General features: G+C 57.6%; 1 protein-coding gene across 3 annotated transcripts in view; it reads right to left on the bottom strand.

Moving 5' to 3' along the window:
• srgap3 (SLIT-ROBO Rho GTPase activating protein 3) overlaps nucleotides 1-24,383 on the bottom strand; it is a 438,498-nt gene that overhangs the window by 26,088 nt on the left and 388,027 nt on the right. For all 3 annotated transcript variants that reach the window (XM_086001322.1, XM_086001321.1, XM_086001323.1), the window contains exon 18: nucleotides 22,152-22,231. In XM_086001322.1, the coding sequence (XP_085857448.1) occupies nucleotides 22,152-22,231 (80 nt within the window). The remainder of the gene's footprint in view (nucleotides 1-22,151; nucleotides 22,232-24,383) is intronic.

Below are 24,383 nucleotides of genomic sequence, written 5' to 3' on the forward strand. Positions count from 1 at the left end.
GATGGGTGAGCGGGACTTGGTGCGAGTTAGGATACGGTCAGTGAGCACAGGGGCGATGGGTGAGCGGGACTTGGTGCGAGTTCGGATACGGGCAGTGAGCACAGGGGTGATGGGTGAGCGGGACTGGGTGCGAGTTAGGACACGGGCAGTGAGCACAGGGGCGATGGGTGAGCGGGACTTGGTGCGAGTTAGGACACGGGCAGTGAGCACAGGGGTGATGGGTGAGCGGGACTTGGTGCGAGTTAGGATACAGGCAGCGAGCACAGGGGCGATGGGTGAGCGGGACTTGGTGTGAGTTAGGACACAGGCAGTGAGCACAGGGGCGATGGGTGAGCGGGACTTGGTGCGAGTTAGGACACGGGCAGTGAGCACAGGGGCGATGGGTGAGCGGGACTTGGTGCGAGTTATGATACAGGGAGTGAGCACAGGGGCGATGGGTGAGCGGGACTTGGTGCGAGTTAGGATACGGTCAGTGAGCACAGGGGTAATGGGTGAGCGGGACTTGGTGCGAGTTATGATACAGGGAGTGAGCACAGGGGCGATGGGTGAGCGGGACTTGGTGCGAGTTATGATACAGGGAGTGAGCACAGGGGCGATGTGTGAGCGGGACTTGGTGCGAGTTAGGACATGGGCAGTGAGCACAGGGCTGATGGGTGAGCGGGACTTGGTGCGAGTTAGGATACGGTCAGTGAGCACAGGGGCGATGGGTGAGCGGGACTTGGTGCGAGTTAGGATACGGGCAGTGAGCACAGGGGCGATGGGTGAGCGGGACTTGGTGCGAGTTAGGACACGGGCAGTGAGCACAGGGCCGATGGGTGAGCGGGACTTGGTGCAAGTTAGGATACAGGCAACGAGCACAGGGGCGATGGGTGAGCGGGACTTGGTGCTAGTTAGGACACGGGCAGTGAGCACAGGGGCGATGGGTGAGCGGGACTTTGTGCGAGTTAGGATACGGTCAGTGAGCACAGGGGCGATGGGTGAACGGGACTTGGTGCGAGTTAGGATACAGGCAGTGAGCACAGGAGTGATGGGTGAGCGGGACTTGGTGCGAGTTAGGATACAGGCAGTGAGCACAGGGGTGATGGGTGAGCGGGACTTGGTGCGAGTTAGGATACGGGCAGTGAGCACAGGGGCGATGGGTGAGCAGGACTTGGTGCGAGTTTGGATACGGGCAGTGAGCACAGGGGTGATGGGTGAGCGGGACTTGGTGCGAGTTAGGATACGGGCAGTGAGCACAGGGGCGATGGGCGAGCGGGACTTGCTGCGAGTTAGGATACGGGCAGTGAGCACAGGGGTGATGGGTGAGCGGGACTGGGAGAGAGTTAGGACACGGGCAGTGAGCACAGGGGCGATGGGTGAGCGGGACTTGGTGCGAGTTAGGACACGGGCAGTGAGCACAGGGGCAATGGGTGAGCGGGACTTGGTGCGAGTTAGGATACGGTCAGTGAGCACAGGGGTGATGGGTGAGCAGGACTTGGTGCGAGTTAGGATACGGGCAGTGAGCACAGGGGCGATGGGTGAGCGGGACTTGGTGCGAGTTAGGACACGGGCAGTGAGCACAGGGGCGATGGGTGAGCGGGACTTGGTGCGAGTTAGGATACGGGCAGTGAGCACAGGGGTGATGGGTGAGCGGGACTTGGTGCGAGTTAGGATACAGGCAGCGAGCACGGGGCGATGGGTGAGCGGGACTTGGTGCGAGTTAGGATACGGGCAGTGAGCACAGGGGCGATGGGTGAGCGGGACTTGGTGCGAGTTAGGACACGGGCAGTGAGCACAGGGCCGATGGGTGAGCGGGACTTGGTGCGAGTTAGGATACAGGCAACGAGCACAGGGGCGATGGGTGAGCGGGACTTGGTGCGAGTTAGGACACGGGCAGTGAGCACAGGGGCGATGGGTGAGCGGGACTTTGTGCGAGTTAGGATACGGTCAGTGAGCACAGGGGCGATGGGTGAACGGGACTTGGTGCGAGTTAGGATACAGGCAGTGAGCACAGGAGTGATGGGTGAGCGGGACTTGGTGCGAGTTAGGATACAGGCAGTGAGCACAGGGGTGAAGGGTGAGCGGGACTTGGTGCGAGTTAGGATACGGGCAGTGAGCACAGGGGCGATGGGTGAGCAGGACTTGGTGCGAGTTTGGATACGGGCAGTGAGCACAGGGGTGATGGGTGAGCGGGACTTGGTGCGAGTTAGGATACGGTCAGTGAGCACAGGGGCGATGGGTGAGCGGGACTTGGTGCGAGTTCGGATACGGGCAGTGAGCACAGGGGTGATGGGTGAGCGGGACTGGGTGCGAGTTAGGACACGGGCAGTGAGCACAGGGGCGATGGGTGAGCGGGACTTGGTGCGAGTTAGGACACGGGCAGTGAGCACAGGGGTGATGGGTGAGCGGGACTTGGTGCGAGTTAGGATACAGGCAGCGAGCACAGGGGCGATGGGTGAGCGGGACTTGGTGTGAGTTAGGACACAGGCAGTGAGCACAGGGGCGATGGGTGAGCGGGACTTGGTGCGAGTTAGGACACGGGCAGTGAGCACAGGGGCGATGGGTGAGCGGGACTTGGTGCGAGTTATGATACAGGGAGTGAGCACAGGGGCGATGGGTGAGCGGGACTTGGTGCGAGTTAGGATACGGTCAGTGAGCACAGGGGTAATGGGTGAGCGGGACTTGGTGCGAGTTATGATACAGGGAGTGAGCACAGGGGCGATGGGTGAGCGGGACTTGGTGCGAGTTATGATACAGGGAGTGAGCACAGGGGCGATGTGTGAGCGGGACTTGGTGCGAGTTAGGACATGGGCAGTGAGCACAGGGCTGATGGGTGAGCGGGACTTGGTGCGAGTTAGGATACGGTCAGTGAGCACAGGGGCGATGGGTGAGCGGGACTTGGTGCGAGTTAGGATACGGGCAGTGAGCACAGGGGCGATGGGTGAGCGGGACTTGGTGCGAGTTAGGACACGGGCAGTGAGCACAGGGCCGATGGGTGAGCGGGACTTGGTGCAAGTTAGGATACAGGCAACGAGCACAGGGGCGATGGGTGAGCGGGACTTGGTGCGAGTTAGGACACGGGCAGTGAGCACAGGGGCGATGGGTGAGCGGGACTTTGTGCGAGTTAGGATACGGTCAGTGAGCACAGGGGCGATGGGTGAACGGGACTTGGTGCGAGTTAGGATACAGGCAGTGAGCACAGGAGTGATGGGTGAGCGGGACTTGGTGCGAGTTAGGATACAGGCAGTGAGCACAGGGGTGATGGGTGAGCGGGACTTGGTGCGAGTTAGGATACGGGCAGTGAGCACAGGGGCGATGGGTGAGCAGGACTTGGTGCGAGTTTGGATACGGGCAGTGAGCACAGGGGTGATGGGTGAGCGGGACTTGGTGCGAGTTAGGATACGGGCAGTGAGCACAGGGGCGATGGGCGAGCGGGACTTGCTGCGAGTTAGGATACGGGCAGTGAGCACAGGGGTGATGGGTGAGCGGGACTGGGAGAGAGTTAGGACACGGGCAGTGAGCACAGGGGCGATGGGTGAGCGGGACTTGGTGCGAGTTAGGACACGGGCAGTGAGCACAGGGGCAATGGGTGAGCGGGACTTGGTGCGAGTTAGGATACGGTCAGTGAGCACAGGGGTGATGGGTGAGCAGGACTTGGTGCGAGTTAGGATACGGGCAGTGAGCACAGGGGCGATGGGTGAGCGGGACTTGGTGCGAGTTCGGATACGGGCAGTGAGCACAGGGGTGATGGGTGAGCGGGACTGGGTGCGAGTTAGGACACGGGCAGTGAGCACAGGGGCGATGGGTGAGCGGGACTTGGTGCGAGTTAGGATACAGGCAGTGAGCACAGGGGCGATGGGTGAGCGGGACTTGGTGCGAGTTAGGATACGGGCAGTGAGCACAGGGGCAATGGGTGAGCGGGACTTGGTGCGAGTTAGGATACGGGCAGTGAGCACAGGGGCGATGGGTGAGCGGGACTTGGTGCGAGTTAGGACACGGGCAGTGAGCACAGGGGTGATGGGTGAGCGGGACTTGGTGCGAGTTAGGATACAGGCAGCGAGCACAGGGGCGATGGGTGAGCGGGACTTGGTGTGAGTTAGGACACAGGCAGTGAGCACAGGGGCGATGGGTGAGCGGGACTTGGTGCGAGTTAGGACACGGGCAGTGAGCACAGGGGCGATGGGTGAGCGGGACTTGGTGCGAGTTATGATACAGGGAGTGAGCACAGGGGTGATGGGTGAGCGGGACTTGGTGCGAGTTAGGATACGGTCAGTGAGCACAGGGGCGATGGGTGAGCGGGACTTGGTGCGAGTTATGATACAGGGAGTGAGCACAGGGGCGATGGGTGAGCGGGACTTGGTGCGAGTTAGGATACGGTCAGTGAGCACAGGGGCGATGGGTGAGCGGGACTTGGTGCGAGTTATGATACGGGCAGTGAGCACAGGGGTGATGGGTGAGCGGGACTTGGTGCGAGTTATGATACAGGGAGTGAGCACAGGGGTGATGGGTGAGCGGGACTTGGTGCGAGTTAGGATACGGTCAGTGAGCACAGGGGCGATGTCTGAGCGGGACTTGGTGCGACTTAGGACACGGGCAGTGAGCACAGGGGTGATGGGTGAGCGGGACTTGGTGCGATTTAGGCCACGGGCAGCGAGCACAGGTGTGATGGGTGAGCGGGACTCGGTGCGAGTTAGCACAGGGGTGATGGGTGAGCGGGACTTGGTGCGAGTTAGGATACAGGCAGTGAGCACAGGGGTGATGGGTGAGCGGGACTTGGTGCGAGTTAGGATACAGGCAGTGAGCACAGGGGCGATGGGTGAGCGGGACTTGGTGCGAGTTAGGACACAGGCAGCGAGCACAGGGGTGATGGGTGAGCGGGACTTGGTGCGAGTTAGGATACGGGCAGTGAGCACAGGGGCGATGGGTGAGCGGGACTTGGTGCGAGTTAGGATACAGGCAGTGAGCACAGGGGTGATGGGTGAGCGGGACTTGGTGCGAGTTAGGATACGGGCAGTGAGCACGGGGCGATGGGTGAGCGGGACTTGGTGCGAGTTAGGATACGGGCAGTGAGCACAGGGGCGATGGGTGACCGGGACTTGGTGCGAGTTAGGACACGGGCAGTGAGCACAGCGGCGATGGGTGAGCGGGACTTGGTGCGAGTTCGGATACAGGCAGTGAGCACAGGGGTGATGGGTGAGCGGGACTTGGTGCGAGTTAGGATACGGGCAGTGAGCACAGGGGTGATGGGTGAGCGGGACTTGGTGGGAGTTAGGATACGGGGAGTGAGCACAGGGGTGATGGGTGAGCGGGACTTGGTGCGAGTTAGGATACGGGCAGTGAGCACAGGGGTGATGGGTGAGCGGGACTTGGTGCGAGTTAGGACACGGGCAGTGAGCACAGGGGTGATGGGTGAGCGGGACTTGGTGCGAGTTAGGATACGGGCAGTGAGCACAGGGGTGATGGGTGAGCGGGACTTGGTGCGAGTTAGGATACGGGCAGTGAGCACAGGGGTGATGGGTGAGCGGGACTTGGTGCGAGTTAGGATACAGGCAGTGAGCACAGGGGCGATGGGTGAGCGGGACTTGGTGCGAGTTAGGATACGGGCAGTGAGCACAGGGGTGATGGGTGAGCGGGACTTGGTGCGAGTTAGGATACAGGCAGTGAGCACAGGGGTGATGGGTGAGCAGGACTTGGTGCGAGTTAGGATACGGGCAGTGAGCACAGGGGTGATGGGTGAGCGGGACTTGGTGCGAGTTTGGATACGGGCAGTGAGCACAGGGGTGATGGGTGAGCGGGACTGGGTGCGAGTTAGGACACGGGCAGTGAGCACAGGGGCGATGGGTGAGCGGGACTTGGTGCGAGTTAGGACACGGGCAGTGAGCACAGGGGCGATGGGTGAGTGGGACTTGGTGCGAGTTAGGATACTGGCAGTGAGCACAGGGGCGATGGGTGAGCGGGACTTGGTGCGAGTTTGGATACGGGCAGTGAGCACAGGGGTGATGGGTGAGCGGGACTGGGTGCGAGTTAGGACACGGGCAGTGAGCACAGGGGCGATGGGTGAGCGGGACTTGGTGCGAGTTAGGACACGGGCAGTGAGCACAGGGGCAATGGGTGAGCGGGACTTGGTGCGAGTTAGGATACGGGCATTGAGCACAGGGGCGATGGGTGAGCGGGACTTGGTGCGAGTTCGGATACGGGCATTGAGCACAGGGGTGATGGGTGAGCGGGACTGGGTGCGAGTTAGGACACGGGCAGTGAGCACAGGGGCGATGGGTGAGCGGGACTTGGTGCGAGTTAGGACACGGGCAGTGAGCACAGGGGCAATGGGTGAGCGGGACTTGGTGCGAGTTAGGACAGGGCCGATGGGTGAGCGGGACTTGGTGCGAGTTAGGATACGGGCAACGAGCACAGGGGCGATGGGTGAGCGGGACTTGGTGCGAGTTAGGACACGGGCAGTGAGCACAGGAGTGATGGGTGAGCGGGACTTGGTGCGAGTTAGGATACGGGCAGTGAGCACAGGGGTGATGGGTGAGCGGGACTTGGTGCGAGTTAGGATACGGGCAGTGAGCACAGGGGTGATGGGTGAGCGGGACTTGGTGCGAGTTAGGATACGGGCAGTGAGCACAGGGGCGATGGGTGAGCAGGACTTGGTGCGAGTTAGGATACAGGCAGTGAGCACAGGGCCGATGGGTGAGCGGGACTTGGTGCGAGTTAGGATACAGGCAACGAGCACAGGGGCGATGGGTGAGCGGGACTTGGTGCGAGTTAGGACACGGGCAACGAGCACAGGGGCGATGGGTGAGCGGGACTTGGTGCGAGTTAGGACACGGGCAGTGAGCACAGGGGCGATGGGTGAGCGGGACTTTGTGCGAGTTAGGATACGGTCAGTGAGCACAGGGGCGATGGGTGAGCGGGACTGGGTGCGAGTTAGGACACGGGCAGTGAGCACAGGGGCGATGGGTGAACGGGACTTGGTGCGAGTTAGGATACAGGCAGTGAGCACAGGGGCGATGGGTGAGCAGGACTTGGTGCGAGTTAGGATACGGGCAGTGAGCACAGGGGCGATGGGTGAGCAGGACTTGGTGCGAGTTTGGATACGGGCAGTGAGCACAGGGGTGATGGGTGAGCAGGACTTGGTGCGAGTTAGGATACGGGCAGTGAGCACAGGGGCGATGGGTGAGCAGGACTTGGTGCGAGTTAGGATACGGGCAGTGAGCACAGGGGCGATGGGTGAGCGGGACTTGGTGCGAGTTAGGATACGGGCAGTGAGCACAGGGGCGATGGGTGAGCAGGACTTGGTGCGAGTTTGGATACGGGCAGTGAGCACAGGGGTGATGGGTGAGCGGGACTGGGTGCGAGTTAGGACACGGGCAGTGAGCACAGGGGCGATGGGTGAACGGGACTTGGTGCGAGTTAGGATACAGGCAGTGAGCACAGGGGTGATGGGTGAGCGGGACTTGGTGCGAGTTAGGATATGGGCAGTGAGCACAGGGGCGATGGGTGAGCGGGACTTGCTGCGAGTTAGGATACGGGCAGTGAGCACAGGGGTGATGGGTGAGCGGGACTGGGAGAGAGTTAGGACACGGGCAGTGAGCACAGGGGCGATGGGTGAGCGGGACTTGGTGCGAGTTAGGACACGGGCAGTGAGCACAGGGGCGATGGGTGAACGGGACTTGGTGCGAGTTAGGATACAGGCAGTGAGCACAGGGGTGATGGGTGAGCGGGACTTGGTGCGAGTTAGGATATGGGCAGTGAGCACAGGGGCGATGGGTGAGCGGGACTTGCTGCGAGTTAGGATACGGGCAGTGAGCACAGGGGTGATGGGTGAGCGGGACTGGGAGAGAGTTAGGACACGGGCAGTGAGCACAGGGGCGATGGGTGAGCGGGACTTGGTGCGAGTTAGGACACGGGCAGTGAGCACAGGGGCAATGGGTGAGCGGGACTTGGTGCGAGTTAGGATACGGTCAGTGAGCACAGGGGTGATGGGTGAGCAGGACTTGGTGCGAGTTAGGATACGGGCAGTGAGCACAGGGGCGATGGGTGAGCGGGACTTGGTGCGAGTTCGGATACGGGCAGTGAGCACAGGGGTGATGGGTGAGCGGGACTGGGTGCGAGTTAGGACACGGGCAGTGAGCACAGGGGCGATGGGTGAGCGGGACTTGGTGCGAGTTAGGATACGGGCAGTGAGCACAGGGGTGATGGGTGAGCGGGACTTGGTGCGAGTTAGGACACGGGCAGTGAGCACAGGGCCGATGGGTGAGCGGGACTTGGTGCGAGTTCGGATACGGGCAGTGAGCACAGGGGTGATGGGTGAGCGGGACTTGGTGCGAGTTCGGATACGGGCAGTGAGCACAGGGGCGATGGGTGAGCGGGACTTGGTGCGAGTTCGGATACGGGCAGTGAGCACAGGGGTGATGGGTGAGCGGGACTGGGTGCGAGTTAGGACACGGGCAGTGAGCACAGGGGCGATGGGTGAACGGGACTTGGTGCGAGTTAGGATACAGGAAGCAGAGTTTTGGATAAGCTCAAGTTTATGGCGGGTGGGAGTCCGACCAGGGGAGCATTGGAATAGTCGAGTCTGGAGGCAACATCAGCATGGATGAGGGTCAGAGAGTGGAAAATCGGTTAGGGTCTCCACTCCTGATCACCATCCAATGATCCCGCATGACGAATAGCCACTTATGTTAAGTGTATCAGGACTGCCATACCCACGGAGCTGAACTGGAGAATGAATCAGCATCTTCAAGAGAGGAGAGGAGGTCAAAAAAGTAATCGAAAAGGCTAATGGAATGTTGCCCTTTATCTCAAGGGAGCTGGAAAAGGGGAGGAAGTGATGCTTCAGTTGTACAGAGCCTTAGTCAGACCCCATTTAGAGTGCTGTGTTCAGTTTTTGGAACTGTATCTCAGGAAGGATATATTGGCCATGGAGGGGGAACAGCGCAGATTCACCAGAATGATACCAGGGCTTAAAGGGTTAAGTTATGAGGACAAGTTGCATAGACTTGGCGTGTATTCCCTTGAGTTTATAAGATTGAGGGATGATCTGATCGAGGTGTTTAAAATAATAAAAGAATTCGATAAGGTAGATAAAGAGAAACTATGATCCCTGGTGGCGGAATCCAGAACAAGGAGGCACATCTTAATTGGAGCCGGGCCGTTCAGGAGTGGAAACTAAGCACTTCTTCACACAAAGGGTAAGGGAAATCTGGAACATTCTCTCCTGAAAGGCTGTGGATGCTGGGGATCAATTGAAATGATCAGGACAGAGATTGATAGACTTTTGTTGTGTAAGGGTATCAAGGGATATGGAGCTGAGCTATAGATCAGCCATGATCTCATTAAATGGTGGGACAGGTTCGAGGGGCTGAATGGCCTCCTCCTGTTCTTACGTTCATATGAGGGAAACCAGGATACTTCAAATAAACACTATTTTAAAAAAATCAGTAAACGCCAGGGGTTAAAATCCAACACATACATGCCATTCCAAGGCGTGCTATTAGCCTTGGAATAAAAGTGTGCTTCAGAATTTTTTTTAAGGAGCAAAGGTTATAATGGCCTCCAAATCACATTGCTAACAGCTCAGAACACTGAAGGGTGCAGTGAAATGGAGCCCTCACTAGAGGGAGCCACACACCCGCCACCCTGAAAGAAAGACTTGTATTTATAGAAAACGTTTCACAACCTCAGGATGTCCCAAAGCCCTTTACAGCCAATGAACTACATCTGAAGTGCAGTCACTGTTGTAATGTAGGAAACGAGGCAGCCAAGGTCCCACAAACAGCAATGTGACAATGACCTGATTTTAGTGATGTTGGTTGAGGGATAAATATTGGCCAGGACACCGGCAAGAACTCCCCTGCTCTCCTTTGAAATAGTGCCGTGGGATCTTTTACGTCCACCTGAGAGGGCAGACGGGGCCTCGATTTAATGCCTCATCCAAAAGACGGAACCTCGGACAGTGCAGCACTCCCTCAGTACTGCACTGGAGTGTTAGCCTAGATTTTGTGCTCAAATCTCGAGGGATAAATATTGGCCAGGGCACCGCTGAGAACTCCCCTGCTCTTCTTCGAATAGCACCATGGGATCTGAATGGGCAGATGGGGCTGCACACACAGACCCCCCACCCCACCGCCACACTCACACTAGCAGATCTCCTGTGGCAATGTCCACAGCAGGTCTGAAGCACGGTTATGATGTTTAGTTGCTAACCTGACCTATTACACCTACCAACTTTCACATCACATCCGTTAACCCCAACTACCCACCTTCACATCATATTCATCAGCTCCCTACTCCCCTTTTCACCATATCCCTCAATCCCTTAATCTCCAGAGAATATAACGTTTAACTGGAGTGTGTTAGTGGGAGTGTAACACTGGCTGGAGTGTGTCAGTGGGAGTGTAACACAGGCTGGAGTGTGTCGGAGGGACTGTAACACTGGCTGGAGTGTGTCGGAGGGAGTGTAACACTGGCTGGAGCGTGTCGGAGGGAGGGTAACGCTGGCTGGAGTGTGTCGGAGGGAGTGTAACACTGGCAGGAGTGTGTCGGAGGGAGTGTAACACTGGCTGGAGTGTGTCGGAGGGAGTGTAACACTGGCTGGAGTGTGTCGGAGGGAGTGTAACACTGGCTGGAGTGTGTCGGAGGGAGTGTAACACTGGCTGGAGTGTGTCGGAAGGAGTGTAACACAGGCTGGAGTGTGTCGGAGGGAGTGTAACACAGGCTGGAGTGTGTCGGAGGGAGTGTAACACTGGCAGGAGCGTGTCGGAGGGAGTGTAACACTGGCTGGAGTGTGTCGGAGGGAGTGTAACACTGGCAGGAGTGTGTCGGAGGGAGTGTAACACTGGCTGGAGTGTGTCGGAGGGAGTGTAACACTGGCAGGAGTGTGTCGGAGGGAGTGTAACACTGGCTGGAGTGTGTCGGAAGGAGTGTAACACTGGCTGGAGTGTGTCGGAGGGAGTGTAACACTGGCAGGAGTGTGTCGGAGGGAGTGTAACACTGGCTGGAGTGTGTCGGAGGGAGTGTAACACAGGCTGGAGTGTGTCGGAGGGAGTGTAACACTGGCTGGAGTGTGTCGGAGGGAGTGTAACACAGGCTGGAGTGTGTCGGAGGGAGTGTAACACTGGCTGGAGTGTGTCGGAGGGAGTGTAACACTGGCTGGAGTGTGTCGAAGGGAGTGTAACACTGGCTGGAGCGTGTCGGAGGGAGTGTAACACTGGCAGGAGCGTGTCGGAGGGAGTGTAACACTGGCAGGAGCGTGTCGGAGGGAGTGTAACACTGGCAGGAGCGTGTCGGAGGGAGTGTAACACTGGCTGGAGCGTGTCGGAGGGAGTGTAACACTGGCTGGAGTGTGTCGGAAGGAGTGTAACACTGGCTGGAGTGTGTCGGAGGGAGTGTAACACAGGCTGGAGTGTGTCGGAGGGAGTGTAACACTGGCTGGAGTGTGTCGGAGGGAGTGTAACACTGGCTGGAGCGTGTCGGAGGGAGGGTAACACTGGCTGGAGTGTGTCGGAAGGAGTGTAACACTGGCTGGAGTGTGTCGGAAGGAGTGTAACACTGGCTGGAGCGTGTCGGAGGGAGGGTAACACTGGCTGGAGTGTGTCGGAAGGAGTGTAACACTGGCTGGAGTGTGTCGGAGGGAGTGTAACACTGGCAGGAGTGTGTCGGAGGGAGTGTAACGCTGGCAGGAGTGTGTCGGAGGGAGTGCAACACTGGCTGGAGTGTGTCGGAGGGAGTGTAACACAGGCTGGAGTGTGTCGGACGGAGTGTAACACTGGCTGGAGCGTGTCGGAGGGAGTGTAACACTGGCAGGAGCGTGTCGGAGGGAGTGTAACACTGGCAGGAGTGTGTCGGAGGGAGTGTAACACTGGCAGGAGTGTGTCGGAGGGAGGGTAACACTGGCTGGAGTGTGTCGGAGGGAGTGTAACACTGGCTGGAGTGTGTCGGAGGGAGTGTAACACTGGCTGGAGTGTGTCGGAGGGAGTGTAACACTGGCTGGAGTGTGTCGGAGGGAGTGTAACACTGGCTGGAGTGTGTGGGAGGGAGTGTAACACAGGCTGGAGTGTGTCGGAGGGAGTGTAACACTGGCAGGAGTGTGTCAGAAGGAGTGTAACACTGGCTGGAGTGTGTCGGAGGGAGTGTAACACAGGCTGGAGCGTGTCGGAGGGAGTGTAACACTGGCTGGAGTGTGTCGGAGGGAGTGTAACACTGGCTGGAGTGTGTCGGAGGGAGTGTAACACAGGCTGGAGTGTGTCGGAGGGAGTGTAACACTGGCTGGAGCGTGTCGGAGGGAGTGTAACACTGGCAGGAGTGTGTCGGAGGGAGTGTAACACTGGCAGGAGTGTGTCGGAGGGAGTGTAACACTGGCAGGAGCGTGTCGGAGGGAGTGTAACACTGGCAGGAGTGTGTCGGAAGGAGTGTAACACTGGCTGGAGCGTGTCGGAGGGAGTGTAACACTGGCAGGAGCGTGTCGGAGGGAGTGTAACACTGGCAGGAGTGTGTCGGAAGGAGTGTAACACTGGCTGGAGTGTGTCGGAGGGAGTGTAACACAGGCTGGAGCGTGTCGGAGGGAGTGTAACACAGGCTGGAGCGTGTCGGAGGGAGTGTAACACTGGCTGGAGCGTGTCGGAGGGAGTGTAACACTGGCTGGAGTGTGTCGGAGGGAGTGTAACACTGGCTGGAGTGTGTCGGAGGGAGTGTAACGCTGGCAGGAGTGTGTCGGAGGGAGTGTAACACTGGCAGGAGCGTGTCGGAGGGAGTGTAACACTGGCTGGAGTGTGTCGGAGGGAGTGTAACACTGGCAGGAGTGTGTCGGAGGGAGTGTAACACTGGCAGGAGCGTGTCGGAGGGAGTGTAACACTGGCTGGAGTGTGTCGGAGGGAGTGTAACACTGGCTGGAGTGTGTCGGAGGGAGTGTAACACAGGCTGGAGTGTGTAGGAGGGAGTGTAACACTGGCAGGAGTGTGTCGGAGGGAGTGTAACACTGGCAGGAGTGTGTCGGACGAAGTGTAACACAGGCTGGAGTGTGTCGGAGGGAGTGTAACACTGGCAGGAGCGTGTCGGAGGGAGTGTAACACTGGCTGGAGCGTGTCGGAGGGAGTGTAACACTGGCTGGAGTGTGTCGGAGGGAGTGTAACACTGGCTGGAGTGTGTCGGAGGGAGTGTAACACAGGCTGGAGTGTGTCGGAGGGAGTGTAACACAGGCTGGAGTGTGTCGGAGGGAGTGTAACACTGGCTGGAGTGTGTCGGAGGGAGTGTAACACAGGCTGGAGTGTGTCGGAGGGAGTGTAACACTGGCTGGAGTGTGTCGGAGGGAGTGTAACACAGGCTGGAGTGTGTCGGAGGGAGTGTAACACTGGCAGGAGTGTGTCGGAGGGAGTGTAACACTGGCTGGAGTGTGTCGGAAGGAGTGTAACACTGGCTGGAGTGTGTCGGAGGGAGTGTAACACTGGCAGGAGTGTGTCGGAGGGAGTGTAACACTGGCTGGAGTGTGTCGGAGGGAGTGTAACACAGGCTGGAGTGTGTCGGAGGGAGTGTAACACTGGCTGGAGTGTGTCGGAGGGAGTGTAACACAGGCTGGAGTGTGTCGGAGGGAGTGTAACACTGGCTGGAGTGTGTCGGAGGGAGTGTAACACTGGCTGGAGTGTGTCGGAGGGAGTGTAACACTGGCTGGAGTGTGTCGGAGGGAGTGTAACACTGGCAGGAGCGTGTCGGAGGGAGTGTAACACTGGCTGGAGCGTGTCGGAGGGAGTGTAACACTGGCTGGAGCATGTCGGAGGGAGTGTAACACTGGCTGGAGCGTGTCGGAGGGAGTGTAACACTGGCAGGAGCGTGTCGGAGGGAGTGTAACACTGGCAGGAGCGTGTCGGAGGGAGTGTAACACTGGCAGGAGCGTGTCGGAGGGAGTGTAACACAGGCAGGAGCGTGTCGGAGGGAGTGTAACACTGGCTGGAGCGTGTCGGAGGGAGTGTAACACTGGCTGGAGTGTGTCGGAAGGAGTGTAACACTGGCTGGAGTGTGTCGGAGGGAGTGTAACACAGGCTGGAGTGTGTCGGAGGGAGTGTAACACTGGCTGGAGAGTGTCGGAGAGAGTGTAACACTGGCTGGAGCGTGTTGGAGGGAGGGTAACACTGGCTGGAGTGTGTCGGAAGGAGTGTAACACTGGCTGGAGCGTGTCGGAAGGAGTGTAACACTGGCTGGAGCGTGTCGGAGGGAGGGTAACACTGGCTGGAGTGTGTCGGAAGGAGTGTAACACTGGCTGGAGTGTGTCGGAGGGAGTGTAACACTGGCAGGAGTGTGTCGGAGGGAGTGTAACGCTGGCAGGAGTGTGTCGGAGGGAGTGCAACACTGGCTGGAGTGTGTCGGAGGGAGTGTAACACAGGCTGGAGTGTGTCGGAGGGAGTGTAACACTGGCTGGAGCGTGTCGGAGGGAGTGTAACACTGGCAGGAGTGTGTCGGAGGGAGTGTAACACTGGCAGGAGTGTAACACTGGCAGGAGTGTGTCGGAGGGAGTGTAACACTGGCTGGAGTGTGTCGGAGGGAGTGTAACACTGGCTGGAGTGTGTCGGAGGGAGTGTAACACTGGCTGGAGTGTGTCGGAGGGAGTGTAACACTGGCTGGAGTGTGTCGGAGGGAGTGTAACACTGGCTGGAGTGTGTCGGAGGGAGTGTAACACAGGCTGGAGTGTGTCGGAGGGAGTGTAACACTGGCAGGAGTGTGTCAGAAGGAGTGTAACACTGGCTGGAGTGTGTCGGAGGGAGTGTAACACAGGCTGGAGCGTGTCGGAGGGAGTGTAACACTGGCTGGAGTGTGTCGGAGGGAGTGTAACACTGGCTGGAGTGTGTCGGAGGGAGTGTAACACAGGCTGGAGTGTGTCGGAGGGAGTGTAACACTGGCTGGAGCGTGTCGGAGGGAGTGTAACGCTGGCAGGAGTGTGTCGGAGGGAGTGCAACACAGGCTGGAGTGTGTCGGAGGGAGTGTAACACTGGCTGGAGCGTGTCGGAGGGAGTGTAACACTGGCAGGAGTGTGTCGGAGGGAGTGTAACACTGGCAGGAGTGTGTCGGAGGGAGTGTAACACTGGCAGGAGCGTGTCGGAGGGAGTGTAACACTGGCAGGAGTGTGTCGGAAGGAGTGTAACACTGGCTGGAGCGTGTCGGAGGGAGTGTAACATTGGCAGGAGCGTGTCGGAGGGAGTGTAACACTGGCAGGAGTGTGTCGGAAGGAGTGTAACACTGGCTGGAGTGTGTCGGAGGGAGTGTAACACAGGCTGGAGCGTGTCGGAGGGAGTGTAACACAGGCTGGAGCGTGTCGGAGGGAGTGTAACACTGGCTGGAGTGTGTCGGAGGGAGTGTAACACTGGCTGGAGTGTGTCGGAGGGAGTGTAACGCTGGCAGGAGTGTGTCGGAGGGAGTGTAACACTGGCAGGAGCGTGTCGGAGGGAGTGTAACACTGGCTGGAGTGTGTCGGAGGGAGTGTAACACTGGCAGGAGTGTGTCGGAGGGAGTGTAACACTGGCAGGAGCGTGTCGGAGGGAGTGTAACACTGGCTGGAGTGTGTCGGAGGGAGTGTAACACAGGCTGGAGTGTGTCGGAGGGAGCGTAACACAGGCTGGAGTGTGTAGGAGGGAGTGTAACACTGGCAGGAGTGTGTCGGAGGGAGTGTAACACTGGCAGGAGTGTGTCGGACGAAGTGTAACACAGGCTGGAGTGTGTCGGAGGGAGTGTAACACTGGCAGGAGCGTGTCGGAGGGAGTGTAACACTGGCTGGAGCGTGTCGGAGGGAGTGTAACACTGGCTGGAGTGTGTCGGAGGGAGTGTAACACTGGCTGGAGTGTGTCGGAGGGAGTGTAACACTGGCAGGAGTGTGTCGGAGGGAGTGTAATACTGGCAGGAGTGTGTCGGAGGGAGTGTAACACTGGCAGGAGCGTGTCGGAGGGAGTGTAACACTGGCTGGAGTGTGTCGGAGGGAGTGTAACACTGGCTGGAGTGTGTCGGAGGGAGTGTAACACAGGCTGGAGTGTGTCGGAGGGAGTGTAACACAGGCTGGAGTGTGTCGGAGGGAGTGTAACACTGGCTGGAGTGTGTCGGAGGGAGTGTAACACAGGCTGGAGTGTGTCGGAGGGAGTGTAACACTGGTTGGAGTGTGTCGGAGGGAGTGTAACACAGGCTGGAGTGTGTCGGAGGAAGTGTAACACTGGCTGGAGTGTGTCGGAGGGAGTGTAACACTGGCAGGAGTGTGTCGGAGGGCGTGTAACACTGGCTGGAGTGTGTCCCAGGGAGTGTAACACAGGCTGGAGTGTGTCGGAGGGAGTGTAACACTGGCTGGAGTGTGTCGGAGGGAGTGTAACACAGGCTGGAGTGTGTCGGAGGGAGTGTAACACTGGCAGGAGTGTGTCGGAGGGAGTGTAACACTGGCAGGAGTGTGTCGGAAGAAGTGTAACACTGGCTGGAGTGTGTCGGAGGGAGTGTAACACTGGCAGGAGTGTGTCGGAGGGAGTGTAACACTGGCTGGAGTGTGTCGGAGGGAGTGTAACACTGGCTGGAGTGTGTCGGAGGGAGTGTAACACTGGCTGGAGTGTGTCGGAGGGAGTTTAACACTGGCTGGAGTGTGTCGGAAGGAGTGTAACACTGGCTGGAGCGTGTCGGAGGGAGTGTAACACTGGCTGGAGTGTGTCGGAGGGAGTGTAACACTGGCAGGAGTGTATCAGTGGGAGTGTAACACTGGCTGGAGTGTGTCGGAGGGAGTGTAACACTGGCTGGAGTGTGTCGGAGGGAGTGTAACACTGGCTGGAGTGTGTCGGAAGGAGTGTAACACAGGCTGGAGTATGTCGGAGGGAGTGTAACACAGGCTGGAGTGTGTCGGAGGGAGTGTAACACAGGCTGGAGTGTGTCGGAGGGAGTGTAACACTGGCTGGAGTGTTTCGGAGGGAGTGTAACACTGGCTGGAGTGTGTCGGAGGGAGTGTAACACTGGCTGGAGTGTGTCGGAGGGAGTGTAACACTGGCTGGAGCGTGTCGGAAGGAGTGTAACACTGGCTGGAGTGTGTTGGAGGGAGTGTAACACTGGCTGGAGTGTGTCGGAGGGAGTGTAACACTGGCTGGAGTGTGTCGGAGGGAGTGTAACACTGGCTGGAGTGTGTCGGAGGGAGTGTAACACTGGCAGGAGTGTGTCGGAGGGAGTGTAACACTGGCTGGAGTGTGTCCCAGGGAGTGTAACACAGGCTGGAGTGTGTCGGAGGGAGTGTAACACTGGCTGGAGTGTGTCGGAGGGAGTGTAACACTGGCTGGAGTGTGTCGGAGGGAGTGTAACACTGGCTGGAGTGTGTCGGAGGGAGTGTCACACTGGCTGGAGTGTGTCGGAGGGAGTGTAACACAGGCTGGAGTGTGTCGGAGGGAGTGTAACACAGGCTGGAGTGTGTCGGAGGGAGTGTAACACTGGCAGGAGTGTGTCGGAGGGAGTGTAACACAGGCTGGAGTGTGTCGGAGGGAGTGTAACACTGGCTGGAGTGTGTCGGAGGGAGTGTAACACAGGCTGGAGCGTGTCGGAGGGAGTGTAACACTTGCCATGAACAGAGGGACAACCAGTAAACTAAGAAAAGAATATATATAAACAATGCGAATGTATATTTATACACTCAGGGATATACCTGTTTATACACTGTATGAATAGAACTGCGTTTATGTGCTAAACCATAAATGTATTTTGATGCTTTGGCAACATAAGATGTAACTTATCATGCCAATAAAGCGATTTGAATTGTGAATTGTGAATTGTGTCGGAGGGAGTGTAACACTGGCTGGAGTGTGTCGGAGAGAGTGTAACACTGGCTGGAGTGTGTCGGAGAGAGTGTAACACTGGCAGGAGTGTGTCGGAGGGATTGTAACACTGGCTGGAGTGTGTCGGAGGGAGTGTAACACTGGCTGGAGTGTGTCGGAGGGATTGTAACACTGGCTGGAGTGTGTCGGAGGGAGTGTAACACAGGCTGGAGTGTGTCGGAGGGAGTGTAACACTGGCAGGAGTGTGTCGGAGGGAGTGTAACACTGGCAGGAGTGTGTCGGAGGGAGTGTAACACTGGCTGGAGTGTGTCGGAGGGAGTGTAACACTGGCTGGAGTGTGTCGGAGGGAGTGTAACACAGGCTGGAGTGTGTCGGAGGGAGTGTAACACTGGCAGGAGTGTGTCGGAGGGAGTGTAACACTGGCTGGAGCGTGTCGGAGGGAGTGTAACACTGGCTGGAGCGTGTCGGAGGGAGTGTAACACTGGCTGGAGCGTGTCGGAGGGAGTGTAACACTGGCTGGAGTGTGTCGGAGGGAGTGTAACTCTGGCTGGAGTGTGTCGGAGGGAGTGTAACACTGGCTGGAGTGTGTCGGAGGGAGTGTAACACTGGCTGGAGTGTGTCGGAGGGAGTGTAACACAGGCTGGAGTGTGTCGGAGGGAGTGTAACACTGGCAGGAGTGTGTCGGAGGGAGTGTAACACTGGCTGGAGTGTGTCGGAGGGAGTGTAACACTGGCTGGAGCGTGTCGGAGGGAGTGTAACACTGGCTGGAGCGTGTCGGAGGGAGTGTAACACTGGCTGGAGTGTGTCGGAGGGAGTGTAACTCTGGCTGGAGCGTGTCGGAGGGAGTGTAACACTGGCTGGAGTGTGTCGGAGGGAGTGTAACACTGGCTGGAGTGTGTCGGAGGGAGTGTAACACTGGCTGGAGTGTGTCGGAGGGAGTGTAACTCTGGCTGGAGTGTGTCGGAGGGAGTGTAACACAGGCTGGAGTGTGTCGGAGGGAGTGTAACACTGGCTGGAGTGTGTAGGAGGGAGTGTAACACTGGCAGGAGCGTGTCGGAGGGAGTGTAACACTGGCTGGAGCGTGTCGGAGGGAGTGTAACACTGGCTGGAGCGTGTCGGAGGGAGTGTAACACTGGCTGGAGTGTGTCGGAGCGAGTGTAACACTGGCTGGAGTGTGTCGGAGGGAGTGTAACACTGGCTGGAGTGTGTCGGAGAGAGTGTAACACTGGCTGGAGTGTGTCGGAGGGAGTGTAACACTGGCAGGAGTGTGTCGGAGGGAGTGTAACACAGGCTGGAGTGTGTCGGAGGGAGTGTAACACTGGCAGGAGTGTGTCGGAGGGAGTGTAACACTGGCTGGAGTGTGTCGGAGGGAGTGTAACACTGGCTGGAGCGTGTCGGAGGGAGTGTAACCCTGGCTGGAGCGTGTCGGAGGGAGTGTAACACTGGCTGGAGTGTGTCGGAGGGAGTGTAACGCTGGCAGGAGTGTGTCGGAGGGAGTGTAACACTGGCTGGAGTGTGTCGGAGGGAGTGTAACACTGGCTGGAGTGTGTCGGAGAGAGTGTAACACTGGCTGGAGTGTGTCGGAGGGAGTGTAACGCTGGCAGGAGTGTGTCGGAGGGAGTGTAACACAGGTTGGAGTGTGTCAGTGGGAGTGTAACACTGGCTGGAGTGTGTCGGAGGGACTGTAACACTGGCTGGAGTGTGTCGGAGGGAGTGTAACACTGGCTGGAGTGTGTCGGAGGGAGTGTAACACAGGCTGGAGTGTGTCGGAGGGAGTGTAACACTGGCTGGAGTGTGTCGGAGGGAGTGTAACACTGGCTGGAGTGTGTCCCAGGGAGTGTAACACTGGCTGGAGTGTGTCGGAGGGAGTGTAACACAGGCTGGAGTGTGTCGGAGGGAGTGTAACACTGGCTGGAGTGTGTCGGAGGGAGTGTAACACTGGCTGGAGTGTGTCCCAGGGAGTGTAACACTGGCTGGAGTGTGTCGGAGGGAGTGTAACACAGGCTGGAGTGTGTCGGAGGGAGTGTAACACTGGCTGGAGTGTGTCGGAGGGAGTGTAACACAGGCTGGAGTGTGTCGGAGGGAGTGTAACACAGGCTGGATGTGTCGGAGGGAGTGTAACACTGGCTGGAGTGTGTCGGAGGGAGTGTAACACAGGCTGGAGTGTGTCGGAGGGAGTGTAACACTGGCTGGAGTGTGTCGGAGGGAGTGTAACACTGGCTGGAGTGTGTCGGAGGGAGTGTAACACAGGCTGGAGTGTGTCGGAGGGAGTGTAACACTGGCTGGAGCGTGTCGGAGGGAGTGTAACACTGGCTGGAGTGTGTCGGAGGTAGTGTAACACTGGCTGGAGTGTGTCGGAGGGAGTGTAACACTGGCTGGAGTGTGTCGGAGGTAGTGTAACACTGGCTGGAGTGTGTCGGAGGGAGTGTAACTCTGGCTGGAGTGTGTCGGAGGGAGTGTAACACTGGCTGGAGTGTGTCGGAGGGAGTGTAACACTGGCTGGAGTGTGTCCCAGGGAGTGTAACACTGGCTGGAGTGTGTCGGAGGGAGTGTAACACAGGCTGGAGTGTGTCGGAGGGAGTGTAACACTGGCTGGAGTGTGTCGGAGGGAGTGTAACACTGGCTGGAGTGTGTCCCAGGGAGTGTAACACTGGCTGGAGTGTGTCCCAGGGAGTGTAACACTGGCTGGAGCGTGTCGGAGGGAGTGTAACACAGGCTGGAATGTGTCGGAGGGAGTGTAACACAGGCTGGAGTGTGTCGGAGGGAGTGTAACACAGGCTGGAGTGTGTCGGAGGGAGTGTAACACTGGCTGGAGTGTGTCGGAGGTAGTGTAACACTGGCTGGAGCGTGTCGGAGGGAGTGTAACACAGGCTGGAGTGTGTCGGAGGGAGTGTAACACTGGCTGGAGCGTGTCGGAGGGAGTGTAACACTGGCTGGAGTGTGTCGGAGGTAGTGTAACACTGGCTGGAGTGTGTCGGAGGGAGTGTAACACTGGCTGGAGTGTGTCGGAGGTAGTGTAACACAGGCTGGAGTGTGTCGGAGGGAGTGTAACACTGGCTGGAGCGTGTCGGAAGGAGTGTAACACTGGCTGGAGTGTGTCGGAGGGAGTGTAACACTGGCTGGAGTGTGTCGGAGGGAGTGTAACACTGGCTGGAGCGTGTCGGAAGGAGTGTCATAGTTATGGTATTTTAACCCAGAGGCTGAGAGTTCAAATCCCACCAGGGCAAGTTGTGAAAATGAATTTTGTAAATCTGGTAATTGGTGGACTGACACCAAAAATGACCATGGAATCTGCTGGATTTTTGTAAAAACTCAACTGTTCAATAATGTGGGGAAGTATGAGGTCATCCACTTTTGGTTCAAGAAAGACAAATGGACATATTTTCTTGATGGTGATAGACAAGGGTTGTGGAGGAGCAGAGAAATGTAAGTATCCGTGTGCACAAATCAATGATTAATATGATAAAGGGATTCGATTGGGTCATTTCAGAGAAACTATTTCCACTGGTGGGGGAATCCAGAACATAATAAAGCGACATAATCTTAAAATTAGTCAGGCCATTTAGGAGTGAAATCAGGAAGCAAATTTTCACACAAACTTTAGGGGAAATCTGGAACTCTCTCCCCCAAAAGGCATGCAGATGCTGGGGGTCAACGGCAACTTTCAAGACTGAGATCGATCGACTTTTGTTAGATAAGGGTATCAAGGGATATGGAGCCAAGGCGGGTAAATGGGATTGAGGTGCACACCAGCCACGATCTAATCGAATGATGGAACAGGCTCGAGGAGCTGAATAGCTTACTATTCCTATGTTTCGAACATCCTTCAGGGAGGGGAATCTGCCACCCCTACCTGGTCTGGCCGACATGTGACCCCCAATCTTAATCTATGTGGCTGACTTTAATGCTCAGGGCTTGTAGGGACGGGTAGTAAATAATGCATGCCGGCATTACCCACAACCCAAGAACAAATTAAAAGAAAGAGTGAAGGGTATTCGAAAGAGGACGAAGTTTAATGATGTTTTATTCTCTCTCGGTGACTGCCAGCCATGATTGCACGCAAGAGAACAGTCAGCTATTAAGAGATTTTGGGGTAGAAATTCGACTCGAGTGGAGGGGATGCTAAACGGGCGGTATCGAATCAGCCGCCTGTTATACTCCCTGCCTGATAGTCAGTTCCACTGACTTCAACGGAACCGAATATCAAGCAGGGCCTATAACAGGCGGCTCATGCAATATCGCCCATTTAGCAACCCCGGCCTAGTCTGAATTTCACCCGTATTGTCTCAGTTGCCTGGCTGAGCAGCACTGGGAGGGTAGGAAGGTGGCTATCCTAACCCCTAACATGCATCGTATTGCCAACCCGGACTGCTGGAAACAGACCAGCGGCGTGCTCCTTACCGTCATCACTGGTGTGTGGCTCAGTGCCATTGTCGTGGTCCACTTCATCAATGGCGCCAGGCTCGCTGTGGGGGCTGTCACTGCAACATAGCAATAAGGCCGTTAACTGAGCCCTCACTGCACCCACCCACCCAGGGCTACTGACTAATGTTTCACTGAGGGCCTTGGCCCAACCACTGTCGTACATCAGGGCCACTCTCGGGATCGCAGCCGATGGTTTCTAACCCTTTCGGACCATCCTGGAGTCTCCAGGAATTAAAGATTAATCTCCCGGACACAGCAGTGAGCAACACCCAGGAGAAAAATCTTAGGGGCGTTAAAAACATTCGCAGGTGGGGGATAAAAGGCTGTTTGACTGACTGTCGAGAATCAACCAATCGAGTAATGAAGAATCTCTTCTCTTTCCAATCGGAGGGGGAAGGCGGGGCTCCATGGGGATGGACGTGTCAGGCGACTATCGGCAGGAGTGTGGGGGCGGGGCAGGAAACCTCCTGCAATACACCCAACCCTAGCACTGACTTATTGTGTGACAGGACGCGGGTCTGTGCCTGCGACTTCTCACACGCTGTGATTTCAGTCACTGTGCCGCGGGTCTGTGCCTGTGCCTCCTCACACGCTGTGATTTCAGTCACTGTGCTGTGTGTCAGGACGCGGGTCTGTGTCTGCGACTCCCCACACACTGTGATTTCAGTCACTGTGCTGTGTGTCAGGATGCGGGTCTGTGTCTGCGACTCCTCACACGCTGTGATTTCAGTCACTGTGCTGTGTGTCAGGACGTGGGTCTGTGTCTGCGACTCCCCACACGCTGTGATTTCAGTCACTGTGCTGTGTCAGGATGCGGGTCTGTGTCTGCGACTCCTCACATGCTGTGATTTCAGTCACTGTGCTGTGTGTCAGGACGCGGGTCTGTGCCTGCGACTCCTCACACACTGTGATTTCAGTCACTGTGCTGTGTGTTAGGACGTGGGTCTGTGCCTGCGACTCCTCACACGCTGTGATTTCAGTCACTGTGCTGTGTGTCAGGACGCGGGTCTGTGCCTGTGACTCCCCACACACTGTGATTTCAGTCACTGTGCTGTGTGACAAGACGTGGGTCTGTGCCTGCGACTCCTCACACGCTGTGATTTCAGTCACTGTGCTGTGTGACAAGACGTGGGTCTGTGCCTGCGACTCCTCACACGCTGTGATTTCAGTCACTGTGCTGTGTGTCAGGACGCGGGTCTGTGCCTGCGACTCCTCACACGCTGTGATTTCAGTCACTGTGCTGTGTCAGGACGCGGGTCTGTGCCTGCGACTCCCCACACGCTGTGATTTCAGTCACTGTGCTGTGTGTCAGGACGCGGGTCTGTGCCTGCGACTCCTCACACGCTGTGATTTCAGTCACTGTGCTGTGTGTCAGGACGCGGGTCTGTGCCTGCGACTCCCCACACGCTGTGATTTCAGTCACTGTGCTGTGTGACAAGGCGCGGGTCTGTGCCTGTGACTCCCCACACGCTGTGATTTCAGTCACTGTGCTGTGTGTCAGGACGCAGGTCTGTGCCTGCGACTCCCCACACGCTGTGATTTGAGTCACTGTGCTGTGTGTCAGGACGCGGGTCTGTGCCTGCGACTCCTCACACGCTGTGATTTCAGTCACTGTGCTGTGTGTCAGGACATGGGTCTGTGTCTGCGACTCCTCACACGCTGTGATTTCAGTCACTGTGCTGTGTGTCAGGACGCGGGTCTGTGTCTGCGACTCCTCACACGCTGTGATTTCAGTCACTGTGCTGTGTGTCAGGACGTGGGTCTGTGCCTGCGACTCCTCACACGCTGTGATTTCAGTCACTGTGCTGTGTCAGGACGTGGGTCTGTGCCTGTGCCTCCTCACACGCTGTGATTTCAGTCACTGTGCTGTGTGTCAGGACGTGGGTCTGTGTCTGCGACTCCTCACACACTGTGATTTCAGTCACTGTGCTGTGTGCCAGGACGCGGGTCTGTGCCTGCGACTCCTCACACGCTGTGATTTCAGTCACTGTGCTGTGTGTCAGGACGCGGGTCTGTGCCTGCGACTCCTCACACGCTGTGATTTCAGTCACTGTGCTGTGTGTCAGGACGTGGGTCTGTGCCTGCGACTCCTCACACGCTGTGATTTCAGTCACTGTGCTGTGTGTCAGGACGCGGGTCTGTGCCTGCGACTCCCCACACACTGTGATTTCAGTCACTGTGCTGTGTGTCAGGACGTGGGTCTGTGCC

This window comes from Somniosus microcephalus, chromosome 11 (assembly GCF_052327205.1).
Source record: "Somniosus microcephalus isolate GS21.2 chromosome 11, FLI_Smic_1.0, whole genome shotgun sequence".
NCBI classification, from domain to species: Eukaryota; Metazoa; Chordata; class Chondrichthyes; order Squaliformes; family Somniosidae; genus Somniosus; species Somniosus microcephalus.